The following is a 20,671-nucleotide window of genomic DNA, read 5'->3' as shown; positions in this document are numbered from 1 at the left end:
ATATTGATGAAAATTTGTAGCTCATTAAATCTACATTTTGCCCTTTTTTCCGTAGTGGTTTATTTATTTATTTATTTTTCCTTCTTTTTTCTTTTTTTCGGAGCTGGGGACCGAACCCAGGGCCTCACGCTTGCTAGGCAAGCGCTCTACCACTGAGCTAAATCCCCAACCCTAGTGGTTTATTTTTAACCTATGTGCATCTAGGGGAGTAGTGTGCGACAGTGTAGGTGCCCTCAGAGGACAGAAGTCTGAAGTTATAGCTGGTGGAAGGCTATCTGACATGAGTTCTAACAGACTGGTCTTTTGTAAAAGCATCCTCTGAGCTGTGTTTACAGACCTTCTCTTATTTTTATCTCATTTGGCCTACACATGTTTTAGAGGGCATATAGATCTGAAGCTCCTGTGTGTGCAGAGTTTGTGTGCCAGGGCAATCAAAAGGAAAAAAGGTTTGTATAGTTCATAAAGACAGGTCTTACTATGTAACCTGGACTGGCCTGAATCTTGGGAATCTTCTGCCTTCCCTTTTAATTGTATTAAAGATTATGCTATCATGCACAGCTAACAAATAAAAAATACATTTTTATTCATATAAAACTATTAGAGCCAGCCATAGAGATGTACACCTTATATCTTTAGTCCCAGCACTGAGATGGCAGAAGCAGGCAAATCTCTTGAGTTCAAGGCCAGTCTGGTCTGCATAGCAAGTTTCTGGCCAACCAGAATTACATAGTGAAACCCTCTCTCAAAAACCACCCAAACAAAAATTGCTGCTTGTGTCTTAATAATAGTGACCACCAATAGTGTGTCAGTGATGTCTGAAGTCGCCTGTCTTGTTCTGCAGGTCGTAGAGGCTCCTGGTGCTGCTAAATGCATTGGCCCTGGGTGTTCCAATGTAGCACAGCCTGACTCGGTGTATTGCAGTAATGATTGCATTCTCAAACATGCTGCAGCTACCATGAAAATTCTAAGTTCAGGTAAAGAACAAAAACCAAAACCCAAGGAAAAGGTCAAGACGAAGCCAGAAAAGTTCAGTCTTCCAAAATGCAGTGTTCAGGTAAGCTGACAACAGTCCCCTTCAGGATACTTACTTGAAACAGGAAGAGTACTTTGCATTGACTGGTTACTGCTTACTTGAGCAATGCAGGGAACATCAGTTGTCAGCAAAATATAGGTCATATTTTCCTTCCCTCTTCCCCCATTCCCTGAGGGATTAGTTAACATGAATATACTACAAGCAGGCAAGCGTGTGGCTTCAGGATACGTACCACACAGCTCTGTCCAAAGTCCACTGAGAGTCAGATAAGAACATACGTGCTGGGCAAGGCTCTGTGCCTTGATAACTCAGTGGTAGAGTGCCGAGTATGCAAACAGTCCTATGATTTCTTCATATCCTTTTGGGGGGATTTAAAGACAATTCTGTAGTGCTGGCAGTTCTTGAACTTGGAATTTTATTCCCTTAGCCTCCTGCTCAGCTGGGATTACAATCCTGTGCCACCACGCCTGACTAAGTGACATAGTTTTTATTTTTCAAGACTGTCATTTTGGATCTTCCAACTTCCATAAATGGTTGCCCTGTGCTGTGTGCGGTGCTGTGTGATCCAAGTACAGTTTCCCACTGGGAACGCAGTTAACCATTTGTTAATCCTTGCGCCCACACGGAGCCCCTCTGCTTTGTTTACAGCTTATTTCCTTACCTTGCCAAAAGGCGCTCATGCTTTTATCTTGACTGGTTCATCCCTCAGCTGCGTTATAGACAGAACCTTCATGATTACCCAGATGTTACAAAGGAATGCTAAGTGTTATTTGGTGTGTGACTGTAGCCATACAAAACATCACAGGATTCTGCCTAGCTTCGCTTGAAGGGTCTTCAGGTTCTAAAATAAAAAGTGTATGTGTCTTTAATTGGTTGTTGAAGCAAAGGTGTCACTTCAAACCTTAATAATTGGGATTTCACTGATTATCCAGGCAGGGATTAAAATCTCTTCTGTGCACAAGAGACTAGCGTCAGAGAAAAGGGAAAACCCAGTGAAGAAAGTGACATTGGCTTCCAGGAGTGAGACTTCCGTGAAGGAGGCAACTTGTGAGAGCACACCGTCCTGGGCAAGTGACCACAACTACAATGCTGTGAAGCCTGAGAAGCCAGAGAAGCCCGAGAAGCCCACTGCGCTCTCACCCACCCTATTGAGTAAATGTACGTATCACCCAAAGGCTGGCTTCCCAGGCCCATCCCATCATCTGGGTGGCTGCCTGGGGCTGTCTAGGACCACAGTCCTGGGTGTTCTGGTGCTGATGGTAGCCAGCAGCTCACTGCCAACCAGAAACAGATGCCAAGATGCCTCTGGACCCCAGGTGTTCCTGCCTAGCCTGTGGAGCTTCTCTGGGCGTTTCCTAAAGAGCTGTATAGGCCTCACGTTGGAGGCCATTTCTTTTCTTTCTTTATTTCTTTCTTTCTTTTTTTTTTTTTTTTAGTTTTAGGCCTCGGTAAGTATTTGAACTGCTCTCAACAAGATGGGACTCCATCAGTGCACTGTTCAGACTCAGGCTTAGGACAGACATGAATTCCTCACAGCATAGCACAGCACAGCATACATAACCATGAGCTTTTTCACGTTACCTATATTCCTTTCATGAAGTCACCACTGTTCTTCCATAGCAAAAGTGACTTTTCATGAGTTAGGACATTTTTGAAACAACAGACAGTTTGTGTCTATTTCACATATTACACACCTAAACAGGCTTGATTTTTGAAGGTCATTTGTTGCTGCTCAGACCCCATGGTGAGTAATCCTGCTGACCTTACACCTACAGCAGTACCCTCATCAAAGGGAGAATTGTGGGTGGTAGCTTCCAGATTCGTAGATGCCCCAGATTTTGATTACTAGTCTGCCTCAGATAAAATCATTATTAACATTATCTACATTAAGTTGATAGCTTGAGTAAACTTGGAGCCCAAGATTAGATCACTGAGTTTGAAGCCATTCTTGTGTCACTGCTGTACAAGGTGTACCTTTCTTATTCTCTGTACAGTGGTTCCAAGTGAATTTTCAGTTGTGTTCTCTTGATAGTGTTTTGTTCCGTCTCTGCTCACCCTCAGCCCCAGATAAGGGGGCTCTTCTAGCCCAGGCTGGTCTTAGTTTGCTGTGAAGCTGGGGATCCTCCTGCCTCCAACTGTAAAGAGCACTGGAATTTACAGGCACACACCTGATACATGTTGTGGGTGTGAACTCAGGATTAGGCAAGCAGTCTACCAACTGAGCTGCTCTTCTAGTCCATGGTCCTGAACTTCCGCTCTTCCTGACTTCCTTTTCTGTGCTGAGATGACAGGCTGTGGTGCTGGGGATCAAACCCAGAACCTCATGCATTCAACCAGGTGAGGCTGCTGACATCTGCACTCCACTCCCATTAGTGCATTTATATCAGTCTTTTTAACAAAAGCATCACGGACCGGGTTAAAGAGCCCTAAATTGTAATAATATGAACATGCTACATTTCTTACTAGCCTTTCAGCAAGCTAACTAGGGGACGATCCTTTGCAGGTATAGGTGCACAAGGTGAGAATGCAGTTGTTACAGTGTTGTAGGCCTAGATTGACATTAGCGAAGTTAGACAGGAACATCATGAGTTCTAGGCCTGCTGGGGTTGCAAAGTGCAAACCTCTCTCTAGGGCAAGTGGGAGGAAAGGGAATGTAAAAGGCTAAGGAATACAGTAAGTTAGCATACGCTGCTGCTTTGTGGCAGGCCTTAGTGTACTTTAGGCAGTTGAGTAGTGAGTTCTAGGTTTGCAGGTGACAGATCTCGTGTTCTTTCATCTATAGCAACTCAACAAGAGCAACAGTGTGAGCTAATGAGTAGACTTAGAGCCGAGTGCCACCTCAGAATAGGGGAGAACCTTCCAAGTACAGGGTTCAAGTGCTTTAAGTGTCTGTAGACATGAAAACAAAATGTAGACACCTGGGAATGTAGCCATAGTCCTGAGCTGAAGATTGATTACAACTCAGTCATCCTTATCTGTGTGCCCAGAACGGGAAACCAGCTCTTGAAGTTCTGACTCAGGGTCTCACATTAGCAGCAGTTCAATTTCCAGTTGTTTCAGACCCTGGTAAGTATATTCCCTGTGTGGCATCATAGAAAGTCCTGTGCGCTGATGGATTTGTGAGGAGGACAGAACATAGTGGTCCTAAAATCTGAGTACTGTCTTCTGTCTCTCTTCCACGAGGTGCCGAGTGGTGGTGGGGCTCCCAGGCATCAACAAGGTGACCAGTTCCTATGCTCTTTGACCTCTCTCCTGCCTTGTCAGGTTCCAGGGCAGGAGAGTAGGACAACTGATTAATCTTCCCAACATACCAGCATCTCAAAATTGACCAACATTCAAAATACAGCATGCATCAGGGACATGTTTCTAAACCAGTTTCTTCTGACCGTTCCCCACCCCCGCCCCCCCATCCCATAAATGATATCATCCTAACATTGAGAGTGACATCATCAACGAGGAGCAGTATCTCCTCTGCCTCTTGCTGTCCAAATGGGGTTGGGCCCCTTTGATCCCTCTTTCTCTGTACAGTGGGAGAGCACCACACAGCCTGTGCAACTGTGTCCCAAGGACTTTGGCCCTGTCTCCCCACTGCCTGTGTGCAGAACACACATGGGGGTGGGTGGGGAGAGGAGGGAGGGAGGCTCAAAGTGAAGCCAGTGCTGGGAACACTTCTACAATCTCCTACGTGGATGCCCACCATGTACACTGAGAAGACTGCATGGCAGAGCTGAGCCGAGCTGCTGCCCTCTTGAGTGGATACAGACAGGCAGCTTGCTGCCTGCACAGGAAACCACTCCTCCACATGCAGGTGATTTCGATTTCATGAACAGTTGTTCCTCTGATTTTTTTTTTCTTTCTAGAATATCTGTACAGTTTCCTTAATTTATAGAAACAATTGTCATTTTAAAAATTTCCAAAGATTCTGCTTTTGCTGTTAAAGTTTTTGTATCCTTCTGTGTTTTATTTCCGCTGGCACCCCTCATTGCCAGGAGAGGGAAGTGAGCTGAACACTTGCCTAAAATATTCTTGGCTTATTAGAGTTTTGAAACAAAATTTAGTATTTATACTTATATCACAATAATTAGTATTTTGGACTCACTAAATGGCTCATCAAGTTACTTAAAACACTGGTGTTTAAATGGAACTTGACATGACATTTCATCTGGCTATAGGGATTTAATGCAAAACCCTAACCACTATAAAACCAAACCTGGGAGTGACTGCATCCTACTCATGCAGAAACATTTTCCATGTTGATGCATGCATGCATCCTGCACAGGTGATGACCAGGTGGGTTGGTAGAGCAGGGAGAACACGGAGTTTTCCAGGATACCTTGAGATGTGGGCTTCAGAAGTACATTTCATGGGGTCATGAAGGAGCCAACCCTGTGGAGGGCACTAGAAACCCAAAGCCAGGGGTGGGCCTGTGTTTTATCAGCTGCATGAGCCGTTTATTTGTCTTCAGAGTTGTTAGTGGGAATAAAGTGGGGATAGAGGAACGGCTTTGCACATCTTAAACCAAGCCCCTCCCAATAGGGGAAACAAAACTGGTTCTGAGGGGGTTAATCTTGGCAGCTGTTGAGTAATATGCATAGAGCTAAAACTTACTAGGCTGTTGGTTACATTCTTTTGGTATCATTTTGCTTTTACAAATCTTTGAAAAGCCCACCATTGAGAAAATTGGACCATGGCGTTAACTTGAACCTTCAAAGTGAGCCCCTAAGAATACTCCAGTCTCCTATAGCTGTCCCTCTGTCCTTCACCTCTCTGAATGATCTCCCTGTAAACTTAAGGAGCTATGGAGCAAAGGGTTAACACTCCAAGAAAATCTTTGATGGCATTGCTGATCTCAAGAGTGCAAAAGTCTCCTCTGAAGAAGCCTACCACGGTCATTAGTATAAAGTGGTACAATGCTTTTGATAACACCAACATGCACATAGTTAACATGCTTAGTATCCAAAAGTTAGGGAGTAAACATAGATGGTCAGATTTTTAACTGCTTTAATGAAGGTTTGGGCAACATTGATTTGCCACAAACCTGGAAGAGCTCGGCAAGAACCTAAGGTAACTGGTTGCACTCTCTAATCCTGGTTGTCCACTGCACCTCCAGCTTTGACCCGGTTAGGTCTGGAGGGTCTAGGAAGGCACATGGATTGTTGTAACGTGCTCCTATCATGTTCCAGTAAATGACTTAGTACAAATAATGGCTAAAATGAACTTGGCTGAAGTCACCTGTACCTGGTATGTTGGGAGAAATCTGAGAAACAGCAGCTCAGCTTCCACATAGCTGGGCAGATTCAACACACCCACACCACCCTCACCACACTGCATTCCAGTGACTAACAATGTAAGAAATTACCAATCTAACATGATTTAAGCTAAAGATTTCAAGATACTATGTGATTGGTTAAGATAACTTGCAAGATTCTTAAGCATTGGTCTCTGCATTAAGAGAGGTCAAATACTGGACATCAGTAAAAAACAGATTTCATTTCCAGAACACAGCAGTTGGATGTGGACCTCTACAGGGTCATCGTAGTCACAGTGGGCATTTGAGGAGCATCTCTGATGTAGCCTATACTGCTTTTTGCCCCGGCCTCATTTTATATATAAAACTGAATTGGTGACTGCTCTTTTCAAGATACTTTTTTTTTTTTTAATGGTTTCAATATTATAGCCCTGGCCACCTTCCTTTACAGTCCTGCCTCAGCCTCCTGAATCCTGAGATTACAGGCATGTGCATGAGGTGTGGATAAAGGGATATTGAAGATACTTAAACATGTCTAGGAAGCAACAGAAAAAACATATCCACTTGGTACTGCCACCTCGCTGGAAAGAGGTATGGTAAAGCAATGAGAAATCCCTTATGTGGCCCAGAGCTGAGGAACAGAATTCAACACCTGACCTTGTTTCAAGGTGCTGCTTGGTCACTGTCTTCAAAAAAAGCAGTTCCCCATAGGCTTCTGTAGGTGGAATACCTGCAGGGGCAGCCTGCCTTCTAAGAGCAGCCATCAGACAGCTTAACTGGGATGGGTGGGACTGTAGAATTGAACCCCTATGCTGTACCTGGACCCTGTCCCCCACTAGGATTCAACTTGATGCAGTTGTAGGGTTCTATCTTGGGAGCATATGAGCAGTGTTTATCCTCCTAATACCTTTTTCTTGCCTTTGTGGATCATTACTGCCACCTGGTGACCAGCAGATCTATAACAGCCTTACTAATGAACCCATGGCGTGAGACCAGAGTGCTCCCATGCGGAGTACTCTCATTCCCTACCCCATCAAACTTTGAAGCAGCTTTGCTTCAAACTTTGAAGCAGCTTTGCTTCCACTAGTGGTCCTCAGGACTGGAGATGCCTTCCTCCTGCTTAGTGTTAGTCAATACCTTCTTACCCCCACGAGAGGGCAGAGAAGGCAGCACATGATGTTAAGTGCTATTTGTAAGGTGGTTCTCATTAGTTAAGGTACTTAATTTTTATATAGTGAGAAGTGAATTCTATTGGAACGGTAGCTCAATAGGACATTTGTCCAGTGTGCCCAAGGCACAGGCTTTGAAGACCCAGTATTGGGGTAGGGAATGAGATAAGGATTTACAAATTCATTAATTGTTATATTCAAACATGAAGGTGAATCCCTGTTGCTGGCATTGTGCCCTAAGGCATCACCACTGTTCCTACCTGTTGGGGCTCGAGAAATGTGCCACTCCCTTGAACAGTTGCATTGCGGAACCGTTGCCATTTGGCACCTTCCAAAATAGAGGGCTTGGTGTTTCAAGATGCTAGTAGGTAAATGGTTAGGAAAAACCATTTATGGGACATACCAGTTTGTTATCACATAACATGCCTTTTACGCGCTGTTGGGAATGTGCCTAAAGTGTCCTAATGTTGGCCTTTAGTGGAAAGAAGTCCCCAGAGCTGTAAGGCTTCAAAGTGATAGTTAGGGAGTTGTATTAATAGATGACATTCAGGTATGTCTGCTCTCAAACCAGATGTGTACATGGAGTGTCAAGAATAAGCAAAATGCAGTCAGGCCAAAAGATTCTTCGATCTGTGGGGGAACCTGTGGTTTGAAGTCCCTGCTTGTGACCAGAAACAAGGAAAAAAAAAATCACCGACGTGTCTCAGGCCGTACTGCTATATGGAGGGGCTTTGTCAAGGTTTTGGTAATGCTTCGTTAGTTTTGTAGAGTGGAAGTCAGCTGGCAATCTAATACACATTTATACATCTGTTCAATGTCACTGTCTCACACAGCACTTGGTTCATACCATTATCTGAGTGCTTTCATTCCTTCTGTGTACCTTCCTCAAAGGAGTGTACTGATTTTTACCCCTATTCAGCCCAGTAACCAGACATGCAGGTAAATTGCTGAATACACCTGGAGCTGAGAGTTAGAAATAGACTTCTTAACACTGCAAAGTGCTTGGACATTGCCCTTGATCTATGGGAACCTTGGCTATACCCCTTGGCTCAGAATGTGTTCTCTCCTTGTATTTGTCATATACACTGCATTGTAAAAATAGATCCTTGGCAGTAAAGTCTTCCATTGTTCAGAGTGTACTTCTAATTTCTATTTTGTACAAATCTGCCTCTAGATATTTCCTGTCCTCATCTAGAAAAAGAGAGTTTTAGGTAGATGTTACTATCACTCTGCAAAGCCCCTGTAGTGCTTTGAGGCTGAGGTTTGATGGACTTCTGAGCAAGCACACAGTCCACTTGTAACAAAGTCCTTTGGGATGGAATTGAAGGGCTTCAGATGAGATGCATCTTACATCTAGATTTCTCAGTACCATTTTGTAATCAGCCATATGGCAGTGGTAGGGCTACCCCTCGGACAGGTTAGTAGTCAGGTCTGACAGGACCTGATGGTGTCCCTAAGCACATTGAGTAGCTTGTTGAAGTAGGCCTTCCTTGTGTATGGGATCTCCGCCCTTTCCTGGCCTTCTGACCTTCCTGGTATATTAGAAGTGGTTACTAGGATCAGAAGGTGGGAAGTATTCATCTATGATCTAAGTCATGCCTCAGTCATAGACGTGCTGAAACTGTAGTTACGGGTTTTTGGTAGCATGTGATGTTGAAGGGTTGCCTATCTAGATGAACCATATGACCTGTTTGCTTCTTGTCTGGTAGGACAATAGTCCTGAGCCACAGGTTCCCAGGCATTTCCTTCCCTTGTCTGACCACTTGGGCTGCTGGTCAACATGCTAGACAAGCATCATTCAGTTCTGGCCCAAGCTGTGGTACTGATCTGACTCAGGATTTGGAGAGTGTGTGTGTGTTGGTGGGAGGTGGGCTGGGTGTCTATTCCCTCCTTAAACTATGTGGATCCTGCCATCTGATCTTGGGCTTGTCACCTGGTACCCTTTTTAAGACATTTTGTGAGCCCTTGATGCAGGATTTTAATTAAACTGATTGTCCACTGGCATGTCGAAGATTTGGTGCAAGCCAAACCTTTTGACTTAGCATTTGTGTTAGACAATATTGGTTTTTCAAGACAGGGTTTCTCTGAAGCCTTGGCTGCCCTGAAACTCACTCTGTAGAATAGGCTGGCCTCAAACTCTTGAGATCCACCTTCCTCTGTCTTTCAAATGCTGGGATTAAAGGTATCACTATGACTGCCCTTATCTTGACAAGCATTTAAAACACCAGGTTGTCTGTCTTTTTACCCAGCTGAGAGAATTAGGTATGCATGGGGTGTGGGTGGTGGTGTATAAATGGGCACCATTCATTGTAGCTTCTGGTGCTCATTGCTCCCGTGCCTTCCATCAAGAAAGGAGTTCCTTTCACGCACACACAGTAGGCTGACGTCTTCCATTCTGGCATCTGAATTTTTGTGTGAAAATAGATTGGCTGATCTTCTCTATAGCAAATATGTCAACCATGTCTACAGTGGTGGGCGATGAAATAATGTGTACCCTTTGCTGACAGGAAGAAGTCTACCTCCAGAACCCTCAGGAGTTGGCTATTCATGGAGGAGATATTGTGTGATTTTTTTTTTTCCCTTTTTAAAGGGGTTCTATAGAAAAATACCTTCTTAATGAAAATGATCCTGTAAATCTGCCCTATTTTGATCTCAAGTTTGTTCTTTATTTTTACAATTTAGCTAGTGATTAATTGGAGCTTTCGATAATTGGCTTATTTGAAGTAATGTTATCATACATAAAAGGCATTTAAAATAAGGAGTAGTTGCCACCATAAAATACTGTGCAACAGCCTAAGTTTTGAGATTTTAAAAACCTGCAAATGTGTCTAATTCCTTGATTGTACTGGCTGTTTCCAGGATGACATGGTATAATGTCACTGTGCTGTTTGTCTGTGCTGCTCACATCTCTGAGTGTGTGCCTTCTGCTTTCCAGCCATGAAAGATGACAAGAGAGTGGAGGATAGAACAGTGGCGGCAGCTGCGGTCCCTAAGAAAGCAGTTCCTCCAGGCTCCGTGATGGGCAGACAGACTTCACCTAGAAATCTTGTTCCAAAGAAGCTTCCTCCTTACCCTAATATGGCAGGAGCGAAAACAGCCGTTAAGAAGCTGCCTTCAGGCTTCAAGGGTACCATCCCCAAAAGGCCATGGCCCTCAGCCACCCTGTCAGGTACTTCTGCCAGGCAGGCAGGACCAACACCTGTGATAGCTGCTTCCAAAAAGTTGCCTGGCTCTGCTGCTGTGGTGGGAATTGCCAGGAAGCCAATGTCTGCCAATGTTCCTGCAGCCTCTCCAGTCCCAGGACGCCTTGGGCCTGTGAGCCCAGCTCCATCACAACCCAATTCACAAATTCGACAAAATATAAGGCGCTCCTTGAAAGAGATTTTGTGGAAAAGGTGGGCTATTGTCTATGTCATATTCCCAGATGAAGCATTGATGATCGTGTTCTGAAACCTCCCAACTAGGCACGTGCCCCCTGGTTTATGTAATCCCTCTTTTCATTCTATTCAGAGTCAATGACAGCGATGACTTAATAATGACAGAAAATGAAGTAGGAAAAATTGCCCTCCACATTGAGAAGGAGATGTTTAACTTGTTCCAGGTTACAGATAATCGCTATAAGAGCAAATATCGCAGCATCATGTTCAACCTTAAGGATCCTAAGAATCAGGTCTGTGTGCCCCCGACTAGATGTTGGGAATTCTTGACCCATAATAGACCCTTCATTTCTGTTAGCTTCACAGTGATATACCAAACAACATTTGGAGATGTATACATCCTTCCTCTGAATATTTGTGGATCATCATCTTCACTGCCAGAACTGGAGTTATCAGAGATTTTATAACCCCTCTCCCATTTTACTAGATCAGCTTAAAACTTCCCTGCAAAAATCACATGCCCACTGACCTAAGCTTGAAATTTTTCATCCCAATTTTCAGGGATATCTGATATGTAGTATAACATTTTTATTTTATTTTTTTATTTTTTTTTGAGGCCAGGCCTTACTGCAACCATGGCTGGCCAGGGATCAAGCTGGCCTTAAATTCTTAGGGGAGCCACTTGTTTTTGCTTAACAAGTTGTAAAATTAAAAGTTCAAGTAACTTTCTCTTAGCTTTCTTCCTTAGCCACTTGATGTGGGCCAAGCTTGGTACCTCTCCTGCTTTCTGCTGTTGGGACTTGTTCATAGTGTTCTCTTGACTCTGAATACACACGCACGCACGCACGCACGCACGCACGCACGCACCTCCATGTTTTAGAGCCAAAATCAAATGCCTTGCCTACGTTGCCTAGAAGTGTATTCCTGCCTTTATTTCTAACTTTTGTGTGAGGATGGGGACTTGTTCTTACTCTGTGGCTCTGGCTAGCCTCACACTCAGACCTATTAAGATCGAAGACCTGCACAGTCTGTCTTTATAACTACTTTTTTTGAGGCAGAATCTTGTACTTCTGTCTCCCAGGTGCTAGAATTATGTATGCCATCCTCTTCTGCTGGCTTCTAACTTTTCATCTATGCTCCAAGTTGTATGCATGATCTGTGATCCTGACAAAGCAGAGAATCTACAGATGTCCTTGAAGTTGACTCTCAGCTAGGTCATTGCTGCCTACTTTAGAATGCTCCTCATAGCGGGGCGAGGGTGCATTCCTGCACTGTGTGGGTCAGTGCTTGGAGTGGTCAGGGTCATCGGATTTCCATCCTGCTGCTTTGTTCATCTTGACCCAGAGTAAAGTACATCACTGAAAGGTTATGAATGAGGAGGTGAAAGGTGCTTTTTCTTTCTTAAAATAGGGCCTCTTCCATCGTGTTCTTCGAGAAGAAATCTCTTTGGCAAAACTTGTCAGAATGAAGCCTGAAGAACTTGTATCTAAAGAGCTTTCTATGTGGACAGAGAAGCCCACAAAATCTGTAAGTGCTGAAGAGGAAGATTGCTGTCTGAGGTCCTAGAGGTTTCCATTTTCTAGAAGTCAGTGAGCTAATTGTAGAATGGATGACTATTCCTTCTACCTAGAACCCAAAGCTGAAGCCTTCACTTTTGTCCTCCTTGTAGGTGATAGAGTCCAGGACTAAGTTGCTTAATGAAAGCAAGAAGAACTCTACTAAACCGGAAACCATTCCTGACATGGAAGATTCTCCACCAGTATCAGATTCAGAAGTGAGCATTTGGGGTGTTTGCACAGAGACGAACATCTCTTATCTGCTCTCAAGGCATTAAGTCACTGAGAAAGTCACTGACATTTACACAAGTCCGTGTGTGTGCACGGTGGCAAGTGCCTGTATCCATTCATTAGAATGACATGGGTTCCTTTGGTATTTTAAGACAGTCTCTCTTTGCAGCTTAGTCTGGCCTACAACTTTTCATTCTGGGATTTTAAGGGTCGAGACTACTGCACCACACCTGGCTTAGTAGGATTTTTCTCCATTTTTTTTTTTTCTCAAGACAGGGTTTTTCTGGGTAGCGCTGACTGTCTTGGAACTTGCTTTGTAGACCTGGGTGGTCTTTAACTCGGAGATCTGCCTGCTTCCACCTCTGGAATGCTGGGACTAAAGGCCTATGCCACCACCATGCATGCCTGGCTGTCCATTGGTTCTGGTTTGTGGTATTAACTTGGAGATGGATTGAGTTTGGAAAAGAAATTATCGGGGTTGGGGATTTAGCTCAGTGGTAGAGCGCTTGCCTAGGAAGCGCAAGGCCCTGGGTTCGGTCCCCAGCTCCAAAAAAAAAAAAAAAAGGAAAAGAAATTATCTACTTGAACCAAGCATGTTGGCACTTTCTAAATCAGTGGTTCTCAACCTGTGGGTTGAAACCCATTTTGGGGGTCAAACAATCCTTTCACAGAGTCTCATATCAGATATCCAGCATATCAGATACTTACATTACAAATCATAACTTTCAAAATTACAGTTAGAAAATAGCAACCAAAATAATGTCATGGTTGGGGTCACCACAACATGGAGAACTATTCAAGGGTCTTGGCATTAGGAAAGTTGAGAACCACTGCTGTAGATAGAAGGAGGACCAGGAATTTCAGGGTCATCCTCTGCTACATTGTGGGACGGTCTCAAGAAAACGGCAAAGGCAAGACTTGCTTGCGTTTCACTTGTAGGAGCAGCAAGAGTCCGTGCGAGCCGCCCCTGAGAAGAGCACAGCACCCCTCCTGGATGTCTTCAGCAGCATGCTGAAGGACACCACCAGTCAGCACCGGGCCCATCTTTTTGATTTAAACTGTAAAATCTGTACAGGTGAGCATAATAGGGGCTGAAACTATGGAAATAAGACAAAATTCGGTTTTGTTTAACATTGTTCTTCGAGCTGTATTCCAGCCAGTTTAGACAGTGGTTTCTGTACTTGTGTAGCCTGCTTTGGTTATGGTGCTTCCAATTGACATTCCCTTTACTGCACTGAGCTGAGACCGTGATTGTCTTCTCCCTCCTCCCTCACATTCTGCAGGTCAGGTGCCATCATCGGAGGATGAACCAGCTCCTAAGAAGCAAAAGCTTTCAGCTTCTTCGAAGAAAGAAGACTTGAAGGCCAGGCATGACAGCTCTCCACCTGACGCAGTTCCTAGCACTGCTGATGAGGGGATTGCAGAGACCCCTGAAAACACGTGTGAGCCAGACCTGGAGACCGTATCTAGTCTGAGCCAGGAGAGAAAGGGCTTCCCTGAGTCTGCAGGCGACAGCCATCCTGAGCCCTCTTCTCTGGATGGCCTTTCTTCCTCTTTTGCCTCTGGCGGGAGTGGGGTGGTCACTACAGTCACAGTGTCTGGTCGAGACCCCAGAACCGCCCTGAGTGGGTCATGCACAGTCACAGCCTCCATGGCAGCCCATATGGACAACTCCCAGACATCAGAAACCAAACTGGAAATACTAAAGCCTGCCTTGACTTCTGCAGTGGTGCCCAAGTCCATACTGGCTAAGCCGTCCTCCTCTCCTGACCCGAGATACCTGTCAGTGCCACCATCACCCAATACAAGGTATGCCTTTAGGACGGTATGCAAACCTCAGACTCTTTAGACCAACCAGAGACGCTCTAATTAGACTTAGCAGAAGCCTGGTAAACCTTTACTGTCCTAAAAGTGCTCCATTTCTTGGATACCTGTGTCATTTAGGTGTCATTCAGGTCTTAGATACAAAATTTTAACTTAATGGTTATTCAGATTTGTTCCTTGTTTTCTTGACCAAATGTCTAAGTCATTATGACTTAAATAGTTGCTTAGTAAGTGGAAGCCACAAACCTTAGTATTATCTTTTGCTCCCAAGTATGAAGTCACTATATTTTGAGATATCCATTGTACAAAAGGAAATTAATATTTTTTTTCCTTTGGTTTTACAGCATTTCAGAATCACGATCCCCGCCAGAAGGAGACACAACCCTCTTTTTGTCTCGACTCAGCACGATTTGGAAAAGGATTTATTAATATGCAGAGTGTAGCAAAATTTGTCACTAAGGCATATCCTGTCTCTGGGTGTTTGGATTATCTCAGTGAGGTTAGAGCCAAGAACTCCCCCCCCCCCCCATGTCTTGCGTGCGGGTCCCGGCGCCGGCGCATGCACGTATGTGTACTGCCCTGTGAGGTTAGAGCCAAGAATTCACTCACCCACCCCCCCTTCTCTCGTGTGTGTGTGTGTGTGTGTGTGTGTGTGTGTGTGTGTGTGTGTGTGTGTGTGTGTGAGAGAGAGAGAGAGAGAGAGAGAGAGAGAGAGAGAGAGAGAGAGAGAGATGCTACCCTGTGGCAGCAAGTCAGAAGTCAGACATCCCAGTTTTCTTCTTCATCTAATGAACACATTATTCTTGGAAGGCATGTGGTTAGCCTCCCACGGTAGCATTAAGTGATGCATTTCTTTAAAGTTGTGGTTTTGTTGTATGATCTGGTGTTTTAGAATTATTGTGCTGGCCTCTGAAGGCTGCAATTCAGGTGTTCACTGCATATTCTTCTTGTGTAGGATTTGCCAGACACCATCCACATCGGTGGAAGGATTGCACCAAAGACTGTGTGGGATTACGTTGGCAAACTCAAGTCGTCAGTGTCCAAGGTACCTGCGCACAGTGTGCTCGCTGCAGCAGTGGGAGGCTGTGTTTGCTCACACTTTTATAATTCCTAAGTATGTGAAGGTGTGAAGTCTACTTGAGTGTAGTGTCTGTTGTATCTTAATGGTCTGAGTGCATTCAGCTTTTAGTAACTACACAGGCTTCCTGTTTCCTCTCTCACGACTGAGAAAAAAGAAAGCAATATGAAGGCATTCTTGCTCAGGCACAGAGACTTACCTCATACACAGGCTTTGGGTTCCTAAACAATCCCTTAGGTCAGCTGCTGGTAATGTGTGTGTGAGGATTCTTTTAGAAGTGATCTATAATTTGTACCAGACTGAGGAGAGGTAAGCCATAGGACTTTCTAGTGTAGAGATAGATACACAGATGGCACTGGCTGGTGGTGGGTCCTGTCTGTGCTGGTGCCGTCCTAGGATTAGCGAAAGCTTGCTTGGTGTCAGAGATGCCTAAACTAACAACTGTACATAACCACTCACTGGAATTCCAGGGAGTGGCAGTGGTTTTGGGACAGCAGTCTGGCTGGAACCTATGTTCTTTACCCTTGATTTGTGTTAAAGAGTTGGCAATAGGACTGTGACAGTCAGGTCAGAATTACTAGACAGTGTGCCTTAGGGTCTGCATCTGAAGGAGGATTGAGCATGCTTCCTTCTGCTCTCTTTCCCTTGCAGGAGCTCTGTCTGATCCGCTTCCACCCTGCCACTGAGGAGGAGGAGGTTGCCTACATCTCTCTCTACTCCTATTTTAGCAGCCGTGGCCGCTTTGGGGTTGTAGCTAATAACAACAGGCATGTCAAGGACCTGTACCTGATTCCACTGAGTGCTAAGGACCCTGTGCCATCCAAACTCTTGCCCTTTGAGGGCCCAGGTAAGCACCCAGTTTCTGGGAGGTAGTTAGGTCCAGCCAGTCCCCACACAGTCCTTTTCACTGACACAGAACTCTTCACTGACAGTCCTCCCAGGTTGTCACAGGGACATTGGCCTCCTGGCCCAAATTCCCAGGAACTAGATTAGGATGACCAGTGGAACCATGCATGGCAAGAGAATCTGTTCTCTGAAATATAGGCACATAGCTCTAACAGTATCTCAGTTCTTTATGAAAATTGACTCCCTGCTTAAAACCAAATTGTTTGCTGCCTCAAACCAGAGAGCTGTTCAAATGTCAGGACCAAGAACCAGACCTAGAGAGGAGAGGCAGGGTCTGTCTGCATCCAGGGGTACCTTCTATGCCAGAAAGAAGGTTGCTATTACGGTTGCCTCTCAAAGTGAGCTGGCTTCTTCCATTCCAAGGGATGTCTCCACAGGACTTGATTCCTAAGGGTCCAGAAACAGTGGCATAGAGAAGCGTTCTAAAGTAACCGCTCTTCAGCCACTGCACAGGGTAAGGGTTCATCTTTTGCAAACTACTTAGATTTTCTTCTCCTTAGAAGTATTGTTTAACAGATTACATACAAAGACACAAGATGGTGTTCAGATGACATGGAGGGGCCTGGCCTAGTTCTATGTGGTTTTGCTGAGCCTCGATTAGAAAATTGGCACTAGGTGCCTGAAATGGTCATTTCTGTCATGTCCCCAGAGGAGGAGTCTTACTGGCTAGTGGGTTTGACATGTGCTAACTATTCTTGAACGTGCTGCCATAGAAGTAGCTCCTGAACACCCCAAGGCCTGGGCCCCACACCACTAGCACCACCCCTACACTGGCCAGGATGCTGAAGGCCCAAGCCCATTACTCCAGTCACAGCCCTCTGCCAACTACAGACTGTTCCTGGTTCATGGCATGGGTTTCTCTGTGCCTGCAGTTACAAAATATGTGCACATTAAGGTACTGGTTTGTGTCATAAAGCTGGGTTAAGTGTTAATGACAGGATGCACTAGAAGCTTTCTAGTGCCCAGCACATTTCAAAAGCAAAGTGTATTAGTGCATTCTATGAAGCCATATTGGGGATTTAAAAAAATAAAGCCACCATCTAGGTGGCCGAAGGTGCCCTGGAAGTGCTTGATGACAGCCACGCGAAGAGCTCTGGCCAGGATTCATGACCATGGGCAAAGAGGTATCCAGTTCTCCTGAAGTGAAGACCCAGAAGCTGCCCCTTGGCACCTGTGAAGAGCAGCCAGTTGCTTAGATTACCTGTCAGCTGGCGGGCAGGAGTTCATGTCCATGTGTGGGGCCATAGTGAGGACAAGTACTGCCCCTGGGTGGGCGGGCGCCTTCCTCTCTGGTAGAAAAGCACACCTTTTATCTCAGAGTCATGAGTTAGATCCCTTGCCTCCTGTTTGCTCATTCTGCCTCTCTACCTCATCTTCATTTCAGCATTGCCAAACGAGGATAGGCTGTGTGGAGTGCTGAGCCCGCAGAGCACATGGGCACTGGGGTGTGTGGGGCCCTTAACAAATAGGGCTTGGAGGAGGGTTCCAGAGGCCAGGGCCAGAAAGAAGACCACAGAGGAGTGGCACAGCCATTGTCAGTGCAGTCATCTGGATGCAGGGTGAGGGATAGCCAGCTGAGACAGGGCAAGGTCACACTGTGCTTCCAAGTGACAGGAATTAGGACTTAGCATACTATATTCCACTAAGTGATGGGCACTGACCACCAAGACTTGTGTTCAGTGGCTGGCCAAGTAGAGAACACACTTGCTGAGGCCATGACACTGAAGGGTGCGCTCAAAAGGTAGGGCTCTAGGAAAGTAATGAAATATTTCATAATTAGACTATAGGACTGATAGTTTTAATGATAGTATTGCCACAATTACATGTGTGTGGTATTTGCACACTGTCAGTGCAAACAGCCTTGGGCTTAGACCAGGCTTGTAGCTGGACCTGCCTTATCTACTAATGGCTTGACTTGGCATTTTCAAGGTGTAGAGGTGTGTGTGTGTGTGTGTGTGTGTGTGTGTGTGTGTGTGTGTGTGTGTGTGTGTGTGTGTGTGTGTGTGAGTGTGTGTGTGTGTGTGTGTGTAAGAGAGATAATGCTTGTGTGTACTGTATGTGTACAAGGATGGGTTGGAGCCTTTTTCCTGGTTTTGTTTTACTGTCTTCACAGCATCTAATCTTAACAGAAGCCCTGGACACCTTGGTAGTTCTGTCCCCTCACTTGACCTATGGCCACATATGAGTACCAGCTACCCAAAAAAATGGGGTCAACAGACGTACCTAGGAAATTACTGGGGCTTGGGTCTGCATGCTCAAAGCCCTTCTTTCATTGTAAAGGCTCTGCCTTTAGGCTGTGAGTGGTGAAGCTCTAGCCTTAAGCTGCTATCATAGTAGGTGCTAGGATATCCTGGTGTGACCAGGTAGAGTAGTCCCATGTAGTGTATGTACTGAAGATCATGATAGAGTAGTGAGGGCCTTGCAGGAAAGTGACCCACTGGTTTATGTACCTTAGTTTCTACACATGGGGCCACAGATGGTTTTCCATATGAACTCAGAGCCAAGTAGTTTATGACGTTGGCCTCTTGAGCTCTATTTTTCTTATTTGAAGGAAGATAAGACCTCAGAAGCACTCTGGCCACACCCCAAGGACATCCCCTGCCAATAGTTGGTTCTTGCTCTAGCATTTGTGGTTCACAGACCTAACCAGTGCATCATGAGCTGCTGGGTTTCTTAATGACACTAGTGCCCTTGTGGTTTTATAGTGATTTTCCACAAAAATGCTGTCCTTATTCTGTCGGACACTGATGTTTATTATCTAATATGGATATTTCAAAGGACAGCTAGGAAACCTAGGTCCCTCTGACTCCACTGTCCATCCTCTCTACATTGGTTTCGATGCTGTCTTAAAGCCACCAACAACTCAGACAACTTGTGGCCTTAGTCAAGGGAGCAAGACTAGTTACAGGGAGTATTTCTCCTTCTACCTAGCCCTGACAGCCTTGAGTCCAAAACCCACGTACCACTTGATGTACATTGGGGCACACTACCTGGTTGGAGAAAAACCAAGGCACTTGGTTCTGATGCTGGTGTCTGTTGCACCTTTCAGTCCACTCAGCATGTAGCCAGTCTCCTCCCCAAGCCACCCTCAGGTGCTCTGAGGGAAAGGGCATGTCTCTATTCATAGTAAGCATTCCTCGGGGAGTGTCAATTCCAGTGTCTTTGTGTTTACTTTAAACAACTCCATTAGCTGGAAGGTTCTATGCTTTGAAATATTAGCAGGTAAGCACTCCAGTTTTCTTGTGTATGTATCAAAGCTTTGCACAGAAACTGTAACCAAAGTCATGGTGTTGAATGGAATGTACTATTTTGACGATCTAAATCAATAAAAATATGTCATGGAAACTGGTCATTGTTTGTTTGACTTGGAACCATGTGGTAGCTAGGGCCACTTGCCCTAGGTCTGCCCCTGCTCCTTGTAAGGCAGCATAACTCTCTTCTGGTAGGACAGTGGCTCCCAGTGTCTGCCAGGTGGCACATCCAGAGGGCATGCAGACTGGCTTGCTCCATGGTGTCCTCTGTTCTTGGGCACCTGGAAGAAGATGGACAGTGCCCTTGTTACCCCAAGTATGCACTGGGTGCAGTGACTTTGCCCTGGTGTTAGAGCATCAGAGTACAGGAAGGACATGTGCGTGAGTGTGTGTGTGCTAAGTGGGTTGAAAAGTATACAATTCCTTCATTTGCCAAGTGTGTCCAAGTCATAACTAACTAAAAACTCCAGTTTCTGATGCAGCCCGTGTGAACATTTCATTTTGACAGATTCAGACCATAAAAGGACTTTCACTTTGAACATGTTGAACATACCATTAGATTTGGGGATAAAGGTCAATTTGACAGGTATAAGGTCAGCAGGAGTCAGCTTTGGGATGATTCTGTTAATAAACAGGAATGCCAGCATCATACAGGTCACAGCACCCCTCTTCCCCCCCACACTGTAGAAGCAGGGGTTTCTGAACATTTTGCAGACTATTGCTAACATGAACTGGATCCAAGTCCTGAAAGGTTTACTGGCACAGCCTCTCAGTTGCACCTTTGTCTGGTTTCTCTTTTCTGTCTGATACCTGAATCCAAAGGCTCTCACACACAGGAAACATCACTAAACAATGTATCCTGTAGGACCACACATTTTACCTGCATCTGGTATGTCAGTCTCCCATTCTTGTTTTGCCTCATTGTGTGAATTGACAGCCTCATAAGAACCCCACGGAGGGTGGTGAGCGAGTAGCTGCCACCCTGTGTAGTGGCTGGC

At 45.2% G+C, this 20,671-nt stretch overlaps 1 protein-coding gene across 1 annotated transcript in view; it reads left to right on the top strand.

Moving 5' to 3' along the window:
• Positions 1-20,671, top strand: part of Dido1 (death inducer-obliterator 1) — a 32,003-nt gene that overhangs the window by 4,050 nt on the left and 7,282 nt on the right. The window contains 12 exon segments of the mRNA XM_032904948.1: positions 842-1,054; positions 1,966-2,191; positions 10,386-10,845; positions 10,961-11,120; positions 12,238-12,354; positions 12,497-12,601; positions 13,554-13,689; positions 13,898-14,423; positions 14,783-14,852; positions 14,854-14,937; positions 15,394-15,483; positions 16,168-16,363. Of these exon segments, the coding sequence (XP_032760839.1) occupies positions 842-1,054; positions 1,966-2,191; positions 10,386-10,845; positions 10,961-11,120; positions 12,238-12,354; positions 12,497-12,601; positions 13,554-13,689; positions 13,898-14,423; positions 14,783-14,852; positions 14,854-14,937; positions 15,394-15,483; positions 16,168-16,363 (2,383 nt within the window).

This window comes from Rattus rattus, chromosome 5 (assembly GCF_011064425.1).
Source record: "Rattus rattus isolate New Zealand chromosome 5, Rrattus_CSIRO_v1, whole genome shotgun sequence".
In the NCBI taxonomy this organism is placed as follows: domain Eukaryota; kingdom Metazoa; phylum Chordata; class Mammalia; order Rodentia; family Muridae; genus Rattus; species Rattus rattus.
The sequence above is the reverse complement of the archived record's forward strand: the minus strand, read 5'-3'. Positions and strand labels throughout refer to the sequence as shown.